General features: G+C 50.1%; 1 protein-coding gene and 1 non-coding gene across 3 annotated transcripts in view; one reads left to right on the top strand and one right to left on the bottom strand.

The window, feature by feature from the left end:
• CSRP1 (cysteine and glycine rich protein 1) overlaps nucleotides 1-21,279 on the top strand; it is a 34,065-nt gene extending 12,786 nt beyond the window's left edge. For both annotated transcript variants that reach the window (XM_029069486.1, XM_039912649.1), the window contains exons 2-6: nucleotides 4,378-4,490; nucleotides 12,710-12,878; nucleotides 14,110-14,239; nucleotides 18,355-18,448; nucleotides 20,255-21,279. In XM_029069486.1, the coding sequence (XP_028925319.1) occupies nucleotides 4,379-4,490; nucleotides 12,710-12,878; nucleotides 14,110-14,239; nucleotides 18,355-18,448; nucleotides 20,255-20,331 (582 nt within the window). In that variant the 5' untranslated portion in view covers nucleotide 4,378 and the 3' untranslated portion in view covers nucleotides 20,332-21,279. The remainder of the gene's footprint in view (nucleotides 1-4,377; nucleotides 4,491-12,709; nucleotides 12,879-14,109; nucleotides 14,240-18,354; nucleotides 18,449-20,254) is intronic.
• Nucleotides 21,280-23,233: 1,954 nt separating this feature from the next.
• Nucleotides 23,234-23,371, bottom strand: LOC114813518. The gene has a single exon (XR_003761235.1). It is a non-coding gene; the product is annotated as a small nucleolar RNA SNORA7 (small nucleolar RNA).
• Between the last annotated feature and the right edge of the window lie 649 nt (nucleotides 23,372-24,020).

Below are 24,020 nucleotides of genomic sequence, written 5' to 3'. Positions count from 1 at the left end.
AGAGTCGAGGGGAAGAACATCTCGTAAAAACAGTGGCAACGAAATAGAATCGAGGCGATGTACATTTCATTAACAAAATAAATAGGGTAATGAAAATATATACAGTTGAGCAGATGAGTACGGTGCTGAGGGGATGGGAAGGGAGAGGGGGAGGAGCAGAGGGAAATGGGGGGGAAAGAGGGTTAAGCTGCGGAGAGGTGAAGGGGGGTGGTAGAGGGAGTAGAGGGAGAAGGGGAGCTCAGTCTGGGGCTCTACACTAATTACACACTAATCAGGTGGGACACAATCTTTGTTCCACATGAGGCTCACAGTCTTAATCCCCATTTTGCAGATGAGGTAGCTGAGGCACAGAGAAGTAAAGTGATATGCCCAAGGTCACACAGCAGACAAGTGGCAGGGCCGGGAATAGAACCTAGGTCCTTCCGACTCCCAGGCCTGTGCTCTATCCACTAGATTGCACTCCTTCTCTTTTGGGGTGGGGAGATCAGTGGAAGTCAACAGCCCTGGATTGGGAAAGTTGAGGGTCAGCAGGCTGGCAGTATCACACTTGAGAGTCCAAGTGATCCCCAGGTCCAGAACAGGACAAGGAATGCTCTTCCTTTCTTTCTAGATGGGTAAATTCAGGCACAGGAAAATGAATGTGCCAAGTGACTCTCTTATGAGGACAGAGGAGAGAGCTCATCCCACCATTCCATGAGCCCCTGACCCCCTCACCAATCAATCATGTTGCTGTCTTCCCTCTCCTCTCCTCCCCCTGCCCCCAAGTTCAACTTTATTATTCATTCAATAGTATTTATTGAGCGCTTACTATGTGCAGAGCACTGTACTAGAAGGAATCCCTGGTGTATCTATTACCCTCTATTATATTAATAATAATTATGGTATTTATTAAGTGTTTACTACATGCCAGGCATTGTATTAAGCGCTGGGGTGGATATAGGTCAATTGGGTTGGATGCAGTCCCTGTCCCACATGGGGCTCACAGTCTCAACCCCCATTTTACAGAAGAGGTAACTGAAGCCCGGAGAAGTGAAGTGATTTACCCAAGGTCACACAGCAGACAAACTGGATTAGAACCCATTACCTCCTTACTCCCAGGCCAGTGCTCTATCCGCTACACCATGCTGCCTAGTGGTTGCCCACCCACCTCTGCATCGAACAGAAACTCATTACTGTCGTCTTTAAAGCACTCATTCACCTTGCCTGCTCCTACCTCACCTACTACTCTCCTACTACAACCAGCTCACACACTTGGCTTCTCTAATGCCAACCTTTTCACTGGACCTCAATATCTCGCTGCTGACCTCTCACCCACATCCTGCCTTTGGGTTGGAATGCCCTCCCTCTTCATATCTGATAATTACTTTCTCCAGTTTCAACACCTTATTGAAAGCACATCTCCTCCAAGAGACCTTCCCTAACTAAGCCCTCATTTCCCTCTCCCTTCTGCATCTTCCTGTCTTGCTCCCTTTATTCACCACCCACCTCCAGAGTTGTGTGCAATTCCATTAATTATTCATTTATATTTATGTCTGTATCCTCCTCTAGACTGTAAGCTTATTTTGGGTAAGGGATATGTCAGTTATATTGTTGTGTGGTACTCTTCAAAGTGCTTAATACAGTGCCGTGCACACAGTAAGCACTCAATAAATACGACTTATTGATGAATTATTAACAATTCTTCTGTTGTGTACAGGCATGCTCTGTATGCGTGGCTGCTAACAACCCTGGAATTGTATAAAGCTCTCAAATTGCGAAGTTAATCTCCCAAATGAACCCACAGAAAAGATGGACAATGGGAGTGATGGGGCACAAGGTGTCCCCGATCTCACTTCCTCTCCAGGGGTGGGCTGGGGATGAGGCAGTGTGATCCAGTGGAAAGAGCCTGGTACTGGGAGTCAGAAGTCCTGAGATCTTTTCCCAGCTCTGCCACTGGCTTGCTGTGTAACCCTGGATAATTCACCTAACCTCTCTGTGTAACTGTAAAATGGGGGTAATAGTTCCTGCCTCTCCCTATCTCACAAACTTGTTGGAAGATTAAAATAAAATAAGACAAAAGTGAAAGCACTTTGGAAAATAAAAAGAGCAGCATTTGGATTGATGATGTTCTAAATGCCCAGCTCTTCTGTCTTCACTAGTTCCAGGAGCAATGTCTGGTGTATACTTTGCTTGGAAGAAACTGGCAAGAACAGAAGAGTCACACAGAGATGATCCAAAAAGGAGTGTTTGAAAACATTGTTGGCCTGGGGAATAGTAATTGTAGTATTTGTTAAGAGCCTATTGTGTTCCTAGCACTGTGCTAAGTGCTGGGCTACATACAGATTTATCGGTTTAGACCCAGTTCTGTCCCACATAACTCACAGTCCAAGAGGGAGGGAGGGCAGGTATCTAATTCCCATTATTTTATTATTATTATTAGGTAATAATAATGGTATGTGTTAAGCACTTACTCTGTGCCAATCACTGTTCTAAGTGCTGAGGTAGATACAAGCTAATCAGGTTAGACACAGCCCCTGTCCCAAATGGGGCCCATTTTACAGATGAGGTAACTGATGCCCAGGGAAATTAAGTGACTTGCCCAAGGTCACCCAGCAGGCAAGTGGCAGAGCCAGAATTAGAACCCATGACCTTTGACACCCAAGCCCGTGCCCTTGCCAACTAGGCAGCAAACTGAGGCCCAGAGAAGTGAAATGACTTACCCAAGCTCACACAGCAGGCAAGTGGCAAAGCTAGGAGTAGAACCCAGGTCTACTAGCTCCCAGTCCTGTGCTCTTTCCACTAGGCACAGCTGAGCTGTTTCTGGCTGCCCTGGCCCACCGTTCCTGAGGCTCTGGATCAGTGGGCGAGCTGTAACTGTGCTTGGGGTCTCCGGCTCCTCCATTCTCTGGCAGAGGCAGGGCCGCCTGAGCTGTGGGGAGCGGAACGGATCTGGAGAAAAGGACTCGGAGCAGAAGGGAGGAGAGAGAGACGGCAGTGGGGAGGGCACAGAGGAGGATTCTTGGCCTGGGGCTGCCAGTGTAGTATCCGCTCCAAAGCAGAGACTCTCTGGACTTCCCTCCCTTTGTTTACTCCCTCCCTACGATCGGTCAATCCACCAGTGGCATTTATTGAAAGCAGCGTGGCTTAGTGGAAAAAGCCCGGGCTTGGGAGTTAGAGGATGTGGATTCTAATCCCGGCTCTGCCACTTGTCTGCCGTGTGACCTTGGGCAAGCCACTTAACTTCTCTGTGCCTCAGTTACCTCATCTGTAAAATGGGGATTAAGATGATGAGCCCCACATGGGACAACTTGATTACCTTCTATCTACCCCAGCACTTAGAAAAGTGCTTGGCACACAGTAAGTGCTTAACAAAACCATAATTATTATTACTATTATTATTACTGAGTACACTTGAGACCAGCTGAAGCCATACATGTTCTCTGCCCTCAAGGAGCTCACTGTCTAATGGAGATGAGGGGATGGACAAAAATGATTCTCAAATAGAGGGAGCAAGCAGTATAGCCTAGTGGAAAGATTACGGCCTGGGAGTAACAGGACCTAGGTTCTAATCTTGGCTTTACTACTTGCTTGCTGTTGTGACCTAGGACAGATTACATAACTTCTCAGTTCCTCAGTTCCCTCATCTGTAAAATGGAGTTTCAGTACTTGTTGTTCCTCCCATTTCGTCTTTGAGCCCTGTGTAGGGCAGGGACTGCCTCACATGATTATCTTGTATCTACCTGAAGGGTTAATGCAGTGCTTGGCATATAGTAGGCATTTAACCAATTATTATTATTATTGGTAGGTAGTAGAGCAAAATAAACTGAAATGACATAGCAGCATACATCACTGAGGCTCCCAGTAAATGGCCATAACAATAATGATGATAATAATAATAATAATAGTATATGTTAAGTGTTTACTATGTGTCAAGCACTGTTCTAAGCTCTGGGGTAGATACCGTCTAATTAGGCATTAGGCTCACAATCTTAATCCCCTTTTTAAAGATGAGGTAACTGAGGCACAGAGAAGTGAACTGACTTCGCCATGGTCACAGAGTAGACAATTGGAGGAGTCGGAATTAGAACCCACGTCCTTCTGACTCCTAAGCCCGTGCTCTATCCCCTAGGCCGTCTGTAGAAGAGGTGGGCATCGAGAGTTTACAGAGAAAGAAGTCTTTTCCCCCAACCCTCCCCGTTTTAAGGTCCACAATTACCACATACCAATGTTTTTTATTGGGCCTTCAAATTGGAGGCCAGCGACTTCTTCTGATGGACCACTGCCACATCTGGGTGGAGTTCAGCACATCGGTGGGGGCCCCACCTCCAGCAGGAGGCCTCCGCATCATTCGCCATTCCTCCTGCTTTCTCACCCACCATGTGTCTTTCCCTGCCACAGCATGCCGAACTGGGGAGGAGGCAAGAAGTGCGGCGTCTGCCAGAAGACTGTTTACTTTGCAGAGGAGGTTCAGTGCGAAGGCAACAGCTTCCACAAGTCATGCTTCCTGTGCAGTGAGTACAGAGTGGCCGGGCCCTTCGGCGGCCAGAACTGGCCGGACAGGGCTCTGTCTTTGGGCCCGGGGCCCACAGAGCCAGCCAGGGCAGGGAAGGCTGCGGGGTCCCTCTGTTCTCTGCGGAGGTGCTTGGTTGGAAGGGGCCGAGAGCAGCACTCTGCAAGCCCATGGGAGAAACTTTCCAGTGGGACATCCTCCTCCCCTAACCTCCCCACTCCTCTTTCACCGAAGCCCAGCGGCTTGAGGGAGGCGCCAGCAGATCCCGACATCCCCTCTAGACTGTAACCTCATCGTGGGCAGGGAATGGGTCTGTTTATTGTTATATTGTAGTCTCCCAAGCACTTAGTACAGTGCTCTGCACATAGTAAGTGTTCAATAAATACAGTTGACTGACTGACTGACTGAGCCAGGGACAGAAAAGCCAGCAGCAAGGGCATCCATGCCTGGTGGCCCCTTTGGCCAAGTGAGAACTGCCAGTGGCCAACTTCCCCCCAGTCTCTAGAGTTGGGGACTTTTTCCCTTTTAGTGTCCCTGGATGCTGAGGTCCCCATTGACAAATGAAGTAGCTCCAAGCCTTTCACAGTTGCTGAATCAAGAGGCAGGGTGGAGCTAACCACTACCCCTTAGGTGTTCCTGGAGGAAATGGGACAGGAAGCCACAGGGTGGGGAAGTGGAGAGGGGTCAAGGAACTGGCCTCTGGGGGTCTAGCTGGTGGGGCTGGAACCAGGATTCAAACATCCTGGCTTCCAGTAGGAGGCCAGCTGGGCCAGGGCTGAGTAGACCATATATTCAGTTTTATATCAAAAGTCCAGTTTTCAGCTGGTCCAGTACAGATATTCATTCATTCAGGAGTATTTATTGAGCACTTGCTCTGTGCAGAGCACTGTACTAAGCGCTTGGAATGTACAGTTCAGCAACAGAGACAATCCCTGCCCAGTGACGGGCTCAAAGTCTAATCAGGGGAGACAGACGGCAGAGCAAAACAGAACGAAACAAAAACAAGACAACATTATTACAATAAATAGAGTCAAGGGGATGTATACCTCATTAAGAAAATAAATAGGGTAATAATATATAAAAATGAGAACAGTGCTGAGGGGAGGGGAAGAGGAGGGACAGAGGGTGGGGTAAGGAGGGGAGGGGAGGGGGAGCAGAGGGAAAAGGGGAGGAGTAGAGGGTGGGGGGAGAGCAGAGGGAAAAGGGGGGAGCTCAGTCTGGGAAGGCCTCTTGGAGGAGGTGAGCTCTCAGTAGGGCTTTGAAGGGGGAAGAGAGTTACTTTGGCGGAGTTGAGGAGGGAGGGCGTTCCGGGACAGCGGTAGGATGTGGGCCAGAGGTCGACGGCGGGATAGGCGTGAATGGGGGACAGTGAGGAGGTGAGTGGCAGAGGAGCGGAGTGTACGGGGTGGGCAGTAGAAAGAGAGAAGGGAAGTGAGGTAGGAGGGGGCAAGGTGATGGAGAGCTTTGAAGCCAAGAGTGAGGAGTTTTTGTTTCGTGCGGAGGTTGATAAGCATCCACTGGAGGTTTTTAAGGAGGGGAGTGACATGCCCAGAGCGTTTCTGTAGGAAGATGACTCGGGCAGTGGAATGAAGAATACAGTGGAGCGGAGAAAGACAGGAGGAAGGGAGATCAGAGAGAAGGCTGACACAATAATCCAGTCGGGATATTATTGCCAGATATGGCAACTGGGAGGGGCCATTCCATTTTAGGCTGTCCTGCTCCTTCCCACCCACCCTTAGTCGAGCAGCTCGGTGGGAAAACAGGACAAGACTAGCTCCTGCTCTCTGGCTGGCAGAAGGTGTAGGGGGAGGACATCCAGCAGCTTTGCGGGCCCAGTGCCACTTTGCCAAGACCAGACCCAGTGAAGGGCAGAGGGGGTTGTTCCTCGCACCGTGACTTAGTGGCAAGAGCACGGGCTTGGGAGTCAGAGATTGTGGCTTCTTATCCTGGCTCTGCCACTTATCAGCTGTGTGACTTTGGGCAAGTCACTTAACTTCTCTGTGCCTCAGTTACCTCATCTGTAAAATGAGGATTAAGACTGTGAGCCCCATGTGGGACAACCTGATTGCCTTGTATCTACCCCAGCACTTAGAACAGTTCTTGGCACATAGTAAGCGCTTAATAAATGCCATCATTATTATTATTATTATCCCCGCTAGACTGTAAGCTCATTGTGGGCAAGGAATGTGTCTGTTTATTGTACTCTCTCAAGACCTTATACAGTGCTTTGCACATAGTAAGTGCTCAATAAATACAATTGAATATATGATAATAATAATAATGACAGGATTTGTTAAGTGCTATGTGCCAGGCACTTTACTAAGCACTGGGGTAGATACAAGGTAATCAGGTTAGACACAGTCCCTGTCCCACATGGGCTTCGCAGTCTTAATCCCTATTTTACAGATGAGGTAACGGAGGCACAGAGAATTTAAGTGACTTGCTCAAGATCACACAGCAGACCCTGCCCCATCCAAGTCTCTGGAGTGCGGGGCCCAGAGGAGGGAATGGCTGACGGAGAGCAAACAGACTCTGGTGGAACGGTTACTGACTGCAGCCGGTCCTTGGAGGCCCTCCGAAAACAGCAGCAGCAGCAGCAGCCTGTTAGCAGACACTGTCTTAGGCAGCTCCCCTCTGGAATCCTCTGACTGTTTGTTTTTCCGGAGGGAGCAGGAGAGAACTTGGCAGGCCAGGATGGAGGAGGCTCCAGGCTTCTGGGAAGGAGAGGCCCCCCACTCCCTTGTTCAGAAGGAATGTTCTTTAACCTTTGCCCTCTGACCAAGAGATCCCCAAGTGGGGTCTATTGGGGTGGAGAAGGAGAGCAAACAGGGGTGGGGAAGGTAGATAGCTGGTCTGAGAGAGGTAAGGAGGGTGGACAAGTCTTGGCGGGCTGGGGCCGAGGCTGAGGGTGACGTGGAGCTTCAGCATTGAAAGGTGTTAAAGAAACCAGGCTAGACAACAAAAAGGGGAGGGCAGCAAAGCATCTCATGTACCCCTTGAGCTATGGACTGTCTTGAGATTGGGAGTCTCCATGCCTTTCCCACCCACTGGCACCTCTCCATCTGCCTTCTCGGCTTCCATCATGCTCCACGGCCCCAAAAGCTTGCAAACTTGGGGTCTTCTTGGAGTCCTCTCCCATACCGTTGGTCTCAAAATCTCAAAACATTTCATAGGTCTGCCTGTTCTACTCTATCCTTACTGCCACTACCTCAATTCAAATCCTGGTCACCAGCCTTCTCCCTGGTCTCCCTGCTTCAGGCCTCTCCTCTCCTCAGTAAAGTGGATCATCTTTTTAAAACCCTATTTGGAACCCACAGCTCCCTTCCTAAAAATCCTCCAATGGCTCCCCATTCTTGTTGTCTAAAATCAAGCAGTGGAATTTATTAAACACGCTCTATGTGCAGAGTACTGTACTAAGAACTTGGGAGAGTAATCAATCAATGGTATTACTGAGCACTTACTGTCTGCAGAGCACTGAACTGAGCACTTGGAAGAATACAATATAATTGAGTTGGTGGAGACAATCCCACAACTGTGCCCACAGCATGCTTACAGTCAAATGGGGGAGACAGACATTAAAATACGGTAAAGGTAGGGAAAGCAGTAGAGAATAAAGATATGAACATAAATGTTGGGGGCGTCGAGTGAGTAATAATAATAATGTTGGTATTTGTTAAGCGCTTACTATGTTCCGAGCACTGTTCTAAGCGCTGGGGTAGACATAGGGGAATCAGGTTGTCCCACGTGGGGCTCACAGTCTTAATCCCCATTTTACAGATGAGGGAACTGAGGCACAGAGAAGTTAAGTGACTCGCCCACAGTCACACAGCCGACAAGTGACAGAGCTGGGATTCGAACTCATGAGTCCTGACTCCAAAGCCCGTGCTCTTTCCACTGAGCCACGCTGCTTCTCTAGCAGCAAAGCACTTCAGGGGTTACAGACCAAGTGCATAGGTGACACAGAAGGAGGACGCAGGAGGGAGATGTGAGGGTAGTAACAACTCAATCGTTGGCTTCAAGGCATCCCATCATCTGCCTCTTCTAGTCACTCTCTTCTCTCATTTCAACCCAGCTTACACTCTTCAGTCTCCCAAGCTAACTTACCCATAATTGAGAAGCAGCATGGCTTAGTGTAAAGAGCATGGGCTTGGGAGTCAGAGGACATGGATTCTAATCCCGGCTCTGCTGTTTGTTTGTGGTGTGGCCTTGGGCAAGCCACTTAACTTCTCTGTGCCTTAGTTACCTCATCTGTAATATGGGGATTAAGACTGTGAGCCACACTTGGGACAACCTGATTACCTTGTGTCTATCCCAGTGCTTAGAACAGTGCTTGGAACATAGTAAGCACTTAACAAAAACCATAATTATTATTACCATTATTTACTCACAACTGCCGGTTTCCCCATCATTGCTCACCCTTTTCACTCTTCTCGAAGTTCCATTCCCTATCCAGATCTGCCAAACTACATTCCTCTGCACCTCCAAGAAGCATTCCCAGACCTATTCCCTACCATCCAAATCTCCTAATGCTCTACAAGTCATTTTAACACCTTGCTTTGTTTCTTTGCCTATTGGTTATCTATTCAGTCAGTTGGTGGCATTTACTGAATGCTTACTGTATGCAGAGCACTCTATTAAGCATTTGTCTTGTCTTTTGCTGTCGAGTCATCTCCGACCCATAGCGATCCCATGGACACATCTCTTCCAAAAAGCCCCAGCTCCATTTGCAATCGTTCTGGTAGTGTATCCATAGAGTTTTCTTGGTAAAAATACAGATGTGGTTTACCACTGCCTTCTTCTGTGCAGTAAACTTTAGTATCCACACTAGACTCTCTCCCATGCCACTGCTGCCCAGCACAGGTAGGTTTTGACTTGTAGCAGAATGCCTTCCACATGCTAGCTACTGCCCAAGATAGGAATGGAATGGGTAGACCTCTACTTGACTCTCCTTCCCATAGTTGAAACTGGTAGAGTACTGGAAACTCTCCCAATGCGACCCTGAGAGTGACTAATAATTACTCTATTTTTACCTGTCTTTGGTCTATATCCTACACCACTCTCCCCATCTTCAAAGTCCTCCCACAATCATATTTCCCCTAGGAAGCTTTCCCCGACTTGCCTGTCATCTCCCCTCCCTGTTCTTCCTTCCTTCTGCATTACCTATGCACTTGGGTCTGTAATGTTGGTATTTGTTAAGCGCTTACTATGTGCCAAGCACTGTTCTAAGCGCTGGGGTAGTCACAGGGGAATCAGGTTGTCCCACGTGGGGCTCACAGTCTTAATCCCCATTTTACAGATGAGGGAACCGAGGCACCGAGAAGTGAAGTGACTTGTCCACAGTCACACGGCTGACAAGTGGCCGAGCCGGGATTCGAACCCATGACCTCTGACTCCAAAGCCCGGGCTCTTGCCACTGAGCCACGGTACCTCTTTACCTCTTTGTTACTCACCCCATTTCCATCCCTTATGTTCTTATCCTTATTCTCTGTTGTGTCCCTTCTCTGTCATTAATTTTAGTGTCTCTTTCTCCCCTACTAGAATGTAATCTCCTTGAAGGCAAGGATTACATCTACCAACTCTATTGTATTGTGTCCTCCCAAGCTCGTAGTACAGTGCTCTGCATACAGTAAGAGAGTATGGAAGAAGCAGCATAGCCTAGTGGAAAGAGCACAAGCCTGAGAGTCAGAGGACCTGGATTCTATTCCCGGTTCTGTCAGTTGCTTGCTATGTGACCTTGTGCAATTCATTTAACATCTCGATGCCTAAGTTACCTCATCTGTAAAATGGGACCTTCCAATTTAGACTGTGGGCCCCATATGGGACAGGGACTTTGTCCACCTCATAAACTTATATCTACCCCAGCGCTTAGAACAGTGCTCAACACATAGTGAATGCTTAACAAATACCATAAAAAGTAAGCACTCATAATTACTATTGATTGATGACTTTTACCCTTTATAACAATGACTTTAACCTGTTATAACAATTCAGACAAGGGGCCTGGACATCATAATTTCAGCCAGGGTTAAAATGCTATGGTTACGTGACAAGTGCTCAGACATTACTGCCAGTGGACAATGAATTCCTTAATATGTGTGTGTCATTTTGGTTATATAAATAACAATACAAAAATAGAGCTTGGCTTTGTTGCTCATCTTTCTTACAGAGGACCCAGGGCTTTGGGCAAGAGGGACCTCACTAACTAGGTGAGCTGTGTGGGAGCCAGGGGTGGTAAACCTCTCTGCTTGGGAGATTTAGGGCTCCTGGGAGAGTTCAAGCCCCCTGACCTGGCTTAGCGGGTCCACACTCCCATAATGTTCTCCTCCCTAGCTCCCCACTCTGGGCAGAAAACAGTGAGAGGCAGCAGACATTATTAAGAGTGGGAGAGGTTCTTGGCTACGCAGTACCCACTGCCGGCATTCTCTGCCCAGCTTCCCATCGCTAAAATCCTAGAGCCAGAGGGAGCCCCAGATTTCAACCAGTCCAGCCCCCCGTCTTTGGACAACTACTTGCTAAAGCCCTCAGAAAGATGTTGGATGTACAGGGGTGAATGGGCAGAACTCATCTGATCTTGGGCAGCAGATTGCTTGGAAGGAGACAGCCACCTCACCCTTTGCCCGGTCCTGGCTGGGCCATAGGCTTTAGCCCAGGCTGATGAGGGGTGTGATGGATGGGAGACCCTCTAGTTTTCGGTGTTATCTGCCTCCCACCCACCCCAGCAGGGTCCGAGTCATTGACTGCCACAATCAGAATCCTCGAGCCAGTCGCTCATACCATTCCCGTACCCTTCCCTGTATGGAGGGATTATCGCTGCCTGTCTCCCATCCCAACCCCACCTTCTTCTGACTGTTTTCCACTCAGGTTCCAGGGAGTCCAAGAAGCTGGTAAGGAGGGAAAGCACCATATTTAGTCAGCTCAAACAGCGGGAGTGAGGAGGGAAGAGGGAGCCAGGGGAATCCATATTTAGGAGAAAGTCTCTAACCTAAGGAGCAGTCCTGGGCTCTGAGGGGAGGGGCGGCTCGGAGTGCATTCCTCCTGAAGCCTTTATGGGCAGAAAGACAGTTTCCAGCCTCCCACAGAGGAGCCAGGAGCTGCGAGGGACAGGGTGCTGCTGAGGCCGCTGGGAGGAGAAACAGCTGGACCGCTTGCTTCAGAGGGCGTGGCTCGCAGAAAAGAACCATGTGAGGCAATGGAAGGCTATCTGGGAATGGGTTGCCAGAAATGTTGAGAAGAGTGGCAGCTCAGACCCCAGATCCTGTTCTGGGGGCTAGCGGGGAGGAAGGGGAAAAGAGGAGCAGTGAGGCCTAGTGGAAAGAGCATTGGACTGGGAGTCGAGAGGCCTGGGTTCTAATCCTGGTTCTGTCACTTTCCTATTGGGTAACCTTGGGCAAGTCACTTTACTTTTCTAAACCTCAGTTTTCTCATCTGCAAAACTGGTTAAAAACTTGGTCTCCCTTCCCCCATATATGGGGACTATGTCTAATTTGCCTGCATTTACCCCAGCACTTGGTACTTAATCAATCCATGGTATTTATTGAGTGCTTATGTGCAGAGCCCTATACTAAGCGTTTAGGAAAGGACAGTACAGTAGAACTGGTTGATAAGATCCCTAACCACAAGGAGCTTACATCTACAGGGGGAGACAGATGTTAAAATAAACACATAGTAAGCGCTAAACAAATGCCTCAGTTACGCTTAGTACAGTGCTTTGAACACAGTAAGTGCTCAATAAATATGATTGAATGAAATATGATTGAATTACTAAAGAAGAGGAACCAGCTTTTACCCCCAGGGGTTGATCATCTGACAGCGGTAGACACAGGGCAGATGAGAGAGTCACTGGGGAGAGGAAGGAGTGCCTGGGAGCTCGATTCCCTGGGTTTGAATCCTAACATGGACTCTCCAAATCTTGGTTATCCCCCTTGGAACACGGAGGGTGGCCGAGCGCTCAGGAGGTTCTAGAAGTTAAATGCTTTGAGATCCTCCAGGGCAGGCCCTAGATAAACCTGATTGTCTACCTAATCCTGCCTCCAGGAAGCCGGAATACTGAAGTCCTTTAGTCCCAGCTGCTGGGGACCTACCATTCCATAGGTGGCCCCTCCGCCCTTCCCTGGTCTTCCCTGCCCTACTGGTCCCCTGCTCCCCATGCCCCTTGACTCTCCTTCGCTTCTCCACCCCTGGCCCCGGCCCCCCTCACCCTTCTGTCTTCTCCCCCTCCAGTGGTTTGTAAGAAGAACCTGGACAGCACCACCGTGGCTGTACACGGGGAGGAGATCTACTGCAAGTCCTGCTACGGCAAGAAGTACGGGCCCAAGGGCTACGGCTACGGGCAGGGTGCCGGGACCCTGAGCACCGACAAGGGCGAGTCGCTGGGAATCAAGCATGAAGAGTGAGTCCCGATTGCCTCCTGCTGAGCCCGGGCTGGGACAGACATGGCTTACTCCAGAGTCACAGAGAGAGACTTTCCTCTCCTCTTCCGCCCTACCCCCCTTCCGCTCCCTCCCACCAGCTGCAACACACAGGCATTCACAGACACCGTACCCACATCACACACAGACACGCACACACTCCACCTCCAGGCAGCCAATGGAGCACCTACCTCAGGGGGTGGAGCAGTGTCCCGAGACCCTTCCTGCCTCCCGAGAGCTCCCAATCTGATCAGAGGGATGGGGAAATGCAGGAATGGCCAGTGGGAAGAAGGGAGAAAGAGTGGCCTGGAATTGCACAGGATGGGGAGAGAGTGGGAATGGTTAAGTAGTAGGGAGGACATCCTTGAAGAAGAGGTCTGGGGCTGTAAGGGAAGGGCAGTGGGAGGGCAGGCAGTAGCCGGTTGTGCCAGGTGGTGCTTGGCCAAAGACTTAGAGGCAGGAGAGGGCCGAAGGGGGAGAGAGTGTGCCGAGGAAAGAAGCTGGGCTGGAAAAGAGGGTGTGGGCTTGGGGGGAGCAGAGTGGCAGGGCGAGACCTGCTGAAGGAGGACTCTAGGGGATGACAGGAAACTGTGGTGGATGTGGAGAGTGATTGGGGCCTAGGACACCAGAGAGCTGACAGCAGCAGACAGGAGAGCCAGAGGGGCTGGAGGGGAGGTGTTGCTTTAATGGTAGTGGCCATGCCTCCCTGGCCTGGAGGGAGCGTCCCCCCAGTAAGGTCGTCTCCCTTCTCTCCTGCTCTGGAAAATGACTGGCATCTGTCTCGCCCACACAACACCCCCCCCCCCCACACTCTATGGACCTCCTGCCCCCACAGACTGAGCCAGAAGCCACAAACATGACAAACACAGCTGTCTGGGCTCCTGCCAAGGTCACCGGGTGTCTGCACTGGGTCCGAGAACCAACTCGGCAGGCTAGGGTGGGCTTGTCATCGCAGGAAGCTGCAAGAAGGTACAGACCCTCCCCGAAGTCTGATGGGGAGCAAGAGACAATCAGCAACCAATTAATGGTAATTATTGAGCCCTTGCTGTGTGCGGAGCACTGTGCTAAACCTTGGGAGCACACCATACAGTGAGTAGATATAATCCATGCCTTCAAGGAGTTTAAACTGTAGCAGGGCAGTACTGTGGCTTAACGCTGAGCTGCCTGCAGTTTTGTGATCCCTTCTTGGGGGTGCTCTATGTGCCTCTGCAGGTCTCCTGGACACAGGCCCCTGACCAACCCCAACGCTTCCAAGTTTGCCCAGAAGGTAGGGGGCGCTGATGGGTGCCCACGGTGTGGGCAAGCTGTCTACGCTGCGGAGAAAGTGATTGGAGCTGGGAAGGTAAGCTGTCTCACTTCAGGGGTGGATAATAATATTTGTTAAACAATTACTATGTACCAGGCACTATACTAAGCGCTGAGGTAAATACAAGTAAATTGGGTTGGACACAGTCCCTGTCCCACGTGGAGCTTACAGTCTCAATCCCCAATTTATAGATGAGGAAGCTGAGACAGAGAGAAGTGACTTATCCAAGATCACACAGCAGACAGTGGCAGAGCCTGTATTAAAACCCATGACCTTCTGACTCCGAGGATCGTGCTCTATGCATTACACCATGCTGCTTGAGCGTAACAGGGTCCACCCCGGCGAAAGCGTCTTCTTGATAGTGGCTGGATTTTTCCTCTTCCTGGAATGGGGCTCCTGAGTAGGAAACAGAGACTCCATTAGATTTTGTTGTTTGTCTGGAGTCTCCCAGCTGACTCAGGGCTCCTGGGTCCCGATGTTTTGCTCCAAGTCATTGGAACTATGAACCTCAAGTGGGTCAGGGGCTGTGTCTGACCTGATTGTCTTGTATTTACCCCAGCACTTAGTACAGTGCTTGGCACATACTCATATTTCCTCCTCACTCTTTCTCCTCATCCAACCATCTGACCTGAATTCCTGCTTCCCAACCCAACCTTCTACCCTGACACCATACCTTCCCACCTCACTGAGACCTCTAGTCACTGGATCCTCACTAGCTGTCCTAAGCCAGCCTATCTCTCCCGGACCTCCTGACCCTTACCTTCATCCCTAGATTCAAGGGTCCCCACCTTCCACACTGCCGTCTCTAGTAGATTTAGCTCTCACCCTTCTGCCTCTCTCATGAACCACTGACCCCTGGTTAGGTCCTAAAGTCCACTTCCTCTGCTCCTGCATTCGGACTGCTGAGCACTCTTGGCCAAAACTCAGAAACCAGACTGACCTCTGCCTCTTCCAGTTCCCCTTCTCTGGCTACAGCCCGACTCTTTCATCTTAAGCAGATAAAAGTTTAACTGTCTTCTGCCTCCCTCAATGATTCCTTTCTCCAGAGCCATCAGACCCCAACCATTCCCGACCACCCAAGCTCCCAGCCAAAGGCCCCAGGACCCCTGCATTTTCCTTTTCTAATCTATCGATCAATCAATCAATAGTATTTATTGAGGGTTTACTATGTGCAGACCACCGTACTAACCATGTGGGAGACTACAGTACAATAGAATTAGCAGACCTGTTCCCTGAACATAACCCTGAAGGTCTTGATGGATTCTTTTTGACAGAGATAGAGGCCATCAGAAGTGACTTTCCCCATTCCCCCCACATTGTCCCCAGCATTCTTCAATCAATCGATGGTATTTATTGAGCACTTGCTGTGTGTAGAGCAATGTACTGAGCGCTTGGGGAAAGTACGTTCTTTGACTCCCACTTTCACATTATCCTCCTTCCCAGCTTTCTCTTGAGAAGAGGTCTCCCGTCTGCTCTCAAAATTGACCCCCCTCTTCGTGTGTCATGAACCCCAATCCCTCTCACTTCTTAAAAACCCTAAACTCTGGCTCCCTTCCACCTCCCCTTCCCTAATGCTATCTTCATCCTCTACTCTCCTTCCCTTCTGCCTTCACACATGCTGCCTTCTCCTCCATACTAATAAACATCTCCCCTGGATCCCTCTGCAAGCAGCGTGGCCTAGTGAGAAGAGTCAGGGAGTCAGGCCTGGGAGTCAGAGGATCTGGGTTCTAAATCCAACTCTACTGGTTGCCTGCTTTGTGACTTTGGGCAAGCCGCTTAAATTCTTCCGAGGGGTTATCTCATCTGTAAAATGGGGATTCAATACCTGTTCTCCTTACTTTGATTATGAGCCCTATCATTCGATTGATCAATGAGTGATATTTACTGAGCACTTACTGTGTGCGGAAGCACTATACTAAGCACTTGGGAGAGTATAATACAATAGAGTTGGTAGACATGTTCCCTGCCTACAGTGAGCCTAACGTGTAGAGGATAAGAAATGAATAAATAAGGGTAGAGATAAAATAGAGGCCTCAAATCAATACTGCATATGTCCCAGGAACCTCATCTTAGGACGTGCCCCCAGGGAGCATTGGCAAGTTCCGGTGACTCTGGTCAATGTCCCCAAGTGGTAAGATCGCCAGGAAATGTGGGCTCAAAGGACCCTCCGACCCCCACTCTAGGGCTATGCCAAGGTGAAAGGAGCAGCAGTCTCCCAGGCTTCTTTCTTTCAATCTTTTCCAGGCCCCCCCTGACGTTGAACTTTTCTTTTCCATTGAAAGGCTCTATTGGTGCTTTGGCTGGCTGCCTGTTCTTGGTTTGCTCACCCGTTCTCAGGGATTGTGCCCTCATCAGCCTCACAACCTGTTAGCTATCCCTCCCTGGAGCTGCCCGGGGCACCATCAGCTATCGGAGAGGCCCTGGGTGCCACCTCACCAGCCGCAGTCTTGGTCTTGCCCCTAGCAGGTATCTGGCCAGGTTCCTGGGTGGCCTGTTGGGAGTCCCTGTTCTCTGCCCATCTCCGAGATCTCGACACGCTTACAGAACTTGGTTAGGCCCCGGAGAGAATCGGTGGGCTCTGTCTCCCCGTCCTGGTTCTAGGACCTGCTTGGAGGAGGCTGTGGGGTCTGGGCCCATTCCAAGTTCACAGGGCAGGACCCCGAAGGGTCCTGGGCTCTGCTGGGAGAAGGGACAGCTCTGTACCCTGTGGTCAGAGAAAGGGTGACTGTATTTGATTCCTGGGAAGCAGCGTGGCCTAGTGGAAAGAGCTTGGGCCTGGGAGTCAGAGGACCCAGGTTCTAATTTCAGCACCACCAGCTGCCTGCTGTGTGACCTTAGGCCAGTCATGTCACTTCTCTGGGCCTTGGTTTCTTCATCTGTAAAATTTAATTATTTTTACTTTTATGGTATTTGTTAAGCACTTACTAGGTGCCAGACACTATACTAAGCACTGAGGTGGATACAAGCTAATCATAGTCTCCAGTCCCTGTCCCACAAGGGGCTCACAGTCTTAATCCCAATATTACAGAGAGGTAACTGAGGCACAGAAAAGTTAAGTGACTTGCCCAAGGTCAATGGGGATTCGATACCTGTTCTCCCTCCTATTTAGACTGTGAACCTCATGTGGGACAAGGATTATATCTGAACAGATAAACTTGTGTCTGGCCTAGTAGTGAAGAACCTCGTATATAGTAAGACCTTAACAAATACTGCAATTATTATTATTAAAATTATAATAATATATATTATAATTAAATAATTATGGTAATTGTTAAATGCTTACTAAATGCCAAGCACTGTTGTAAGCACTGGGGTAGATACAAGTTAATCACAGTCTAAGTAATTATTATTAATTATTGTTACCGTTCATACCGTGATCCCAAGAGCTGGTAGGCATCCATCTGCCTCTTTGAGGCAGCAGGCAGTGCAGTGGCCCAAGACCCTTCTGGTGGAGCCAGGACTGAAGCCCAAGGCCAGTGTACCCTTTGCCACTTCTAGGGGACTCACAGAGAACCAAGGAATAATTATCATCAATACCAGCAGTATTTATTAAATGCTTACTGTATGCAAAGGACTGTATTTAGCACTTGAGAGAGTACAACAGAGTTGGTAGACCTGTTCCCTGCCTGCAACAAGCTTACAATCTAGACGGCATCTCTGGAGGGCCCCGGTAGTGCTGCCAGCTCCCTGAAATCTGGCCGATGGGAAGGCTGGTCTCATGGATGGCATGGTTGGGGGTGGGGCATCCCCAGCAACCGGGGGAGCAGCTAGGTGGGCACTGAATGGGGGATTGGCTCCCCTCAGGACCTCACACCTCCTTCTGCTGAGAAGCTGCATGGCCTAGTGGATAGATCACGAGCCAGAGAGTCAGAAAGACCTGGGTTCTCATCCCAACTCCGCTACTTGTCTGCTGTGTGGCCCTGGGCAAGCCACTCCACTTCTCTGTGTCTCAGATACCTCATCTATAAAATAGGGTTTACGACTGTGAGGCCCATAGGACAGAGACTCTAACCAACCTGATTAGCTTGTGTCTACCCCAGTGCTTAGTACAGTACCTGGCACACAGTAAGCACTTAACAAATATCTGTAAAAAAAACCAACCACCCAAAATTTACGCCTCTGTTCTCTCGCTCTCTCTTCCCCCTCACCAGTCCTGGCACAAATCCTGCTTCCGCTGTGCCAAGTGTGGCAAAGGCTTGGAGTCCACCACGCTGGCAGACAAGGACGGCGAGATCTACTGCAAAGGTCAGTTGGTGTTGAGCCGGGCAGGTGGAGAGGGCTAAGCCGGGTTTGGCCACGAACTGACCTACGGATGGCTGTAGATAGATGGATGTCTCTGGGGTGAGGGATCCTGTTCTCTGTTGAACTCACTCAGGGCAGGCAGGAATGACCACATCTTCCCACTGTCCAGCGTGGCTCAGTGGAGAGAGCCCGGCTTTGGGAGTCAGAGGTCATGGGTTCGAATTTCGGCTCTACCACTTATCAGCTGTGTGACTGTGGGCAAGTCACTTCTTTGTGCCTCAGTTACCTCATCTGTAAAATGGGGATTAACTGTGAGCCTCACGTGGGACAACCTGATTACCCTGTATCTACCCCAGCGCTGAGAACTCTGCACATAGTAAGCGCTTAACAAATACCAACATTATTATTATTGAACCCAGGCCGGTGGCTTAGAGTGTTAGATAGTGCCCCTAGGTGGGAGGACAGATCAGGGCAGAGAGTCAGCAAGGCTCCCGGAGAGTTCACCTATTGCCAAGTCCGACAAGTGCCCGAAGGTGCAAGGTCTTGAAATGGGGCACTGAAGATGTGAAACAGTGTGCCCTCGTGGATAGAGCACAGGTCTGGGAGTCATAAGGACCTGGGTTCTAATTCCAGATTTGCCATTTGTCTGTGGGTGTCCTTGGACAAGTCACGTAATTTCTCTGTGCCTCAGTTACCTCATCTGTAAGATGGGGGTGAAGACTGTGAGCCGCATGTGGGACAGGGACTGTGTCCAACCTGATTAGTTTGTATCTACCCCAGCGCTTAGTACAGTGCCTGAAACGTAAGTAAGCGCTTAACAAGTACCATAAAAAAGAAAGAGAGAAACCTTGGTCTGGCCCTCGCGGTGTTCCCAGGGTCTTGGGGAAGGTAACATCGACTCTCAACAAACTCCCATGTAGATAGAACAACAGGAGTGAGTTGAAGGAAGAAGTGGTTCATGGATTGTGCTTGGGGGAAGGAATGAGGTTGTAAAGGGCATGGAGTCAGTCAATCAGGAAAGCTTCCCGGAGACAGTGGGATTAAACTGTGATGTGGAGAATGGCAGACAGGAGCAGAGAAGCATGCATAAAGGTTTAGAGGCAGGAAAGCGAGATCCAAATTCTGGGGGGATTCTAAAGCCCGGATGTCTTGTAGTTCACAATTCTTTATGAAATTAGCCATGTAAGTCAGTGCTCTAGAGAAAGAGAAGCATTCTCCTGCCTCTGAGCAAGACTGAAAGTAACGGATGATGGGTTCTGGAAAGAGCCCAAGGAGCTCAAGTTTTCCTGACCTCCAATCCCAGGTGTTGCCCAAATCAGTCCACACCTTCACTTTACCTTGGCCACCTTAGCCCAAGACACACTGGGAAGTTGGCTGGCTTCTTTGGGGAGGAAATGGAGGGATGGTGGAAGGTATAGAGGGCAGACCCCAGCCCAATCGCACTCATTTTTCCCCTAATCTCTTTCACCCTACAAATGTCATAAACTAGAGGGTTGAACTCAAGAAGAATATGTAGAGGAAAAGGGACATTCACCCTGGAAAAGAGAAGGCAGGGGGAGGGTCTAAGCAAGCTCTTACAGTTCATTAGCCAGTCTCCTAAAAGGATGTTCTCCAGCTTCACAGACAAAAAAGGAGGAAAAGGCATACATTGGAGCAAGAGGAACTCATGGTAGACTTCAGGAAAAACTTCCTGAGCAGGTATTGAGAAGCACTGAAAAACGGTGTTGCTGGAAGATGTAAAACCCCCTTCCCCAGAGATATTAGGGATGGTTTGGGGGCTAAACTCTTAACTTTTTCTTCCTTTCTTAGGCTGTTATGCCAAAAACTTTGGGCCCAAGGGTTTTGGTTTTGGCCAAGGAGCTGGAGCCCTGGTCCATTCGGAGTGAAGGAGAAGTACACCCAGCCAAGCCCAGCACGACGGATCCTTTGGCATTGAGCAGCTTTTCTCTCTTTCTTTCTCTCTCCCACCCTTCTTTCTTTCCACTTCTCACCAGCACCAGCAACCACAGGGTCCTGCTTTCTCCTTTCTGGGTCTCTGTCCCAGGTCTGTTGGCTCCCAAGAGCTAGCAAGCTGACACTAGCTACACGTGATGGTGGGCTGCCCAGCATGGGTGGGAGAGGGGGTTGGCCACTGAGGGCAGATTGGGGAGCAGGCCAGGAGCCTCCTTTCCAGTGTTGGTGGAAGAGGGTTGAACCACTAGCCCTCTGCTTACTGGCCCTCTGTGCTGCTGTTTCTGCCCATCTGTTTCCCACCTCCCCCACTGGCCAAGGGTCAGGGAGAGAGGGGGACTGGAAGTGGGGAGATGAGGACGGATGAAGGAGGGTGAGAGAAGCATGATTTCAGCGGCCGGGGAAAGAAGATGCTCTGAGGGAGGAGGAAGGGTTCTTTCTGGGTACAATGGAGGGGTGGCTTTCAACTCCCTCTTGGTCAACGGGCTCCACTTGCTGCCCAAGACCACTCACACCCCTAGGGTTAAGAGAGAAGCCTCTGGTTTACTGAAGAAAGTTCCCATCATCCCCTGCAGGTTCCCTTCCATCTCACACCCCAGGGAAGATTCCCCTCCCTCCATTCCAACACACACAAAGGAGCCAGAGCTTGGCCTCATTTGCCCGGAGGAGAAGTTCTGGGGTTTGGCAGGGAGGGAGTCAGTTTCCTGCTTCCCCTCCCTCCCAGCACACCCACACCTTGGGGCACAGAGAGTACAGGGGTGTCCATGCAGACCTTACACAAACAGCAAGAACAACACTAAACTGATGGATCTACTGTACAGGCCACGGACCCAGGTTGCACTCAAGTCCATCTCCTATACTGCCAATAAAGCTATTAGAAACCACAGGTCTCCCTTTCTTGCAGAGGGCAAGGCTATTGCTCTCCCTCAGGGCCCAGCTGCCTGCTCTCCCAGAAGTCTCAGCTGTTCTCCCACTGGTACCATCTGCTCTGTCAGGGGTCATGGCTCCCCTCCCCAACCAGGAAGGAACCATACAATCCAACTGTTCAGAAGAGGGAATCCCAGCCCTGGCCTTGCAAAGAAGGAATGGAATCCCCATCCCTGTAGAATTTAAAAAACTTCTGGGACCACTTAGGATAGAGCCTGTCCTGTCACATGACTGGGTGGTGGGGGAGGGTCCAGCCCAGGAGATCCTGGAGAGATGGGTGAGATACCTGGTGGTAGGAAGCCTGGTCCTGCTGCCCCTTATCTACCCCATGCCCCTTATCTACCCCGACCGCTCTTCTTTTGCCCTTCTCCCATCTCCAATCTCCCCTTCAAAGCTTCCCCAGTCCTCCTCTTGCCACAGCTCCTGAAGCTCCCCGGGAGAGGACAGGAGTGGCCAAGGGATTGTCAGAGAGGCAGGCACTCCTGACAACTGGACTGGAGTTTTTGATGACCAACCATCACCCCGGCTGAACTACTTGTAATAATAATAATAATTCATACTTGCAGTATTTGTTAAGCACTTACTATGTGCCAAGCACTGCACTAGGTGCTGCGATGATAGAAAATAAGCAGGTCCCACATGGGGCTCACAGTCTAAGGAGGAAGGAGATAAAGTATTGAATCCCCACATTACAAACGAGGAAAGAGACAAGAGAGAAGTTAAGTGATTTACTCAAGGTAACAAAGCAGGTAAGTGGGCAAGCCACAATTAGGTCCTCTGACTCCCAGGCCCATGTTCTTTCCTCTAGGCCACCCTGCTTCCCAAAGCTGAAGAGTTCTTTGAGCCAGAAATGAACCAGTGACCTACTCTCAATAACATACCTATGTGGAGGCAGGAGATTGGACCTGATGACCCCACTAAGGGGTTCCAGCTGTGGGGCTTCAGGAGCCTACCTTCCGGCCCACGAGCAGCAGTTCTCCTTGTCCTCCTCCGCAGTCCCCTTCTGCAGGTTCCTCAGCTGGCCAGCTTGGAGTTTGCGAGTTGTGAGCAGGTTAAGTGCAGGCTCAGGCCTCAACCCTATGGCCCTCCTACCCCCCCACCCTCTGCCCCACTTTCTCCGAGCCCAGGGAAACTCCAAAGAAGACCCAAGAATGGGAAGGAGGGGGAAAATCCCTCCCTGTCCAGCCACCCGTCCATGGCAGCTGGACTGAGCCCTCTGGTGGCACCAAGACTCACGCATGGCCAGCTGTTGTTTCACACAGACCTTGTATGGGAGACGGCCTGGAGGACGAGAAACAACGGAACCTAGTGGAAAAATAAAAAAATTAAAATAAGTGGTGGTATTTGTTAAGCGCTTACTATGTGCAAAGCACTGTTCTAAGCGCTGGGGGATACAAGGTAATCAGGTTGTCCCACGTGGGGCTCACAGTTTTAATCCTCATTTTACAGATGAAGTAACTGAAGCACAGAGAAGTTAAGTGACTTGCCCAAAGTCACACAGCTGGCAAGCAACAGAGCTGGGATTAGAACCCACAACCTCTGCCTCCCAAGCCCGGGCTCTTTCCACTGAGAGCCCGGGCCTGAGAGTCAGGACACCTGGGTTCTCATCGCGGCTCCTCCCTGTGCCTGTTTTGTCACCCTGGGCAAGTTCATTAACTTCTCAGTGCCTCAGTTTCCTCAACAGTAAATGCTGTTGTCTTATGCTGTCGAGTCGTGTGCGACCCGTAGCGACGTCATGCTCTCATCTCTCCCTGAACGCCTCACCTCCATCTGCAGTCGTTCTAGTAGTGGGTCCATAATTTTCTTGGTAAAAATACGGAAGTGGTTTACCCTTGCTTCCTTCCACGCAGTAAACCTGAGTCTCCACCCTTGACTCTCTCAAGCCACTGCTACCCAGCCAGGTGTGTTTTGACTTGTAGCAGATTGCCTTCCTCTCGCTAGCCACTGCCCAAGCTAGGAATAGATTGGGTAGGCCTCTGCTTGACACTCCTTCCCGTATTTGAGACTGGTAGAGTACTGGAAACTCTCCAGGTGCAACCCTGAGAGGTGCATCTGTAATTAATGGGGATTAAATGCCTACTCTCTCTCCCTTATATTGTTATATTGTACTTTCCCAAGCACTTAGTACGGTAGTGTAAGTAACTGCACACGGTAAGCACTCTATAAATACGATTGACTGACTGACCTTAAAGTATGAGCCCCGAGGGGAATAGGAACGGTGTCGGACTGATTATCCTGTATCTCCCCCAGTGTTTCGCTCAGGGTTTGGCATGTAGTAAGTGCTTAACAAATGCCACTATTATCATTATTATTATTATTTCTAGGTCACTTCCTCAACCAGGAGGCTTGAGGCCAATTGCATCATGTGGCCTCTGTAGAAAACCAGCCCATTCCCACCTCCAGACTATTGCGGGCAATTCGGGTCACTGCACTTTAGGAAGGACTTGGCGATGATGATGATGGCATTTGTGAAGCACTTACTTCGTGCCAGGCACTGCACTTAGCATGGGATGAATACAAGCGAATCGAGTTGGACACGGTCCCTGTCCTACATGGGGCTCACAGTCTCAATCCCCATTTTCCGGATGAGGGAACTGAGGCCCGGAGAAGTGACTTGCCCGAGGTCACACAGCAGGCAAGTGGCAGAGCTGGGATTAGAACCCCCGACCCGTGCTCTATCCACTACGCCATGCTGCTT

The sequence above is a fragment of the Ornithorhynchus anatinus genome, chromosome 7 (genome assembly GCF_004115215.2).
Source record: "Ornithorhynchus anatinus isolate Pmale09 chromosome 7, mOrnAna1.pri.v4, whole genome shotgun sequence".
In the NCBI taxonomy this organism is placed as follows: Eukaryota; Metazoa; Chordata; class Mammalia; order Monotremata; family Ornithorhynchidae; genus Ornithorhynchus; species Ornithorhynchus anatinus.
Note: the sequence above shows the minus strand (reverse complement) of the source record. Positions and strands in the feature narration are given on the sequence as shown.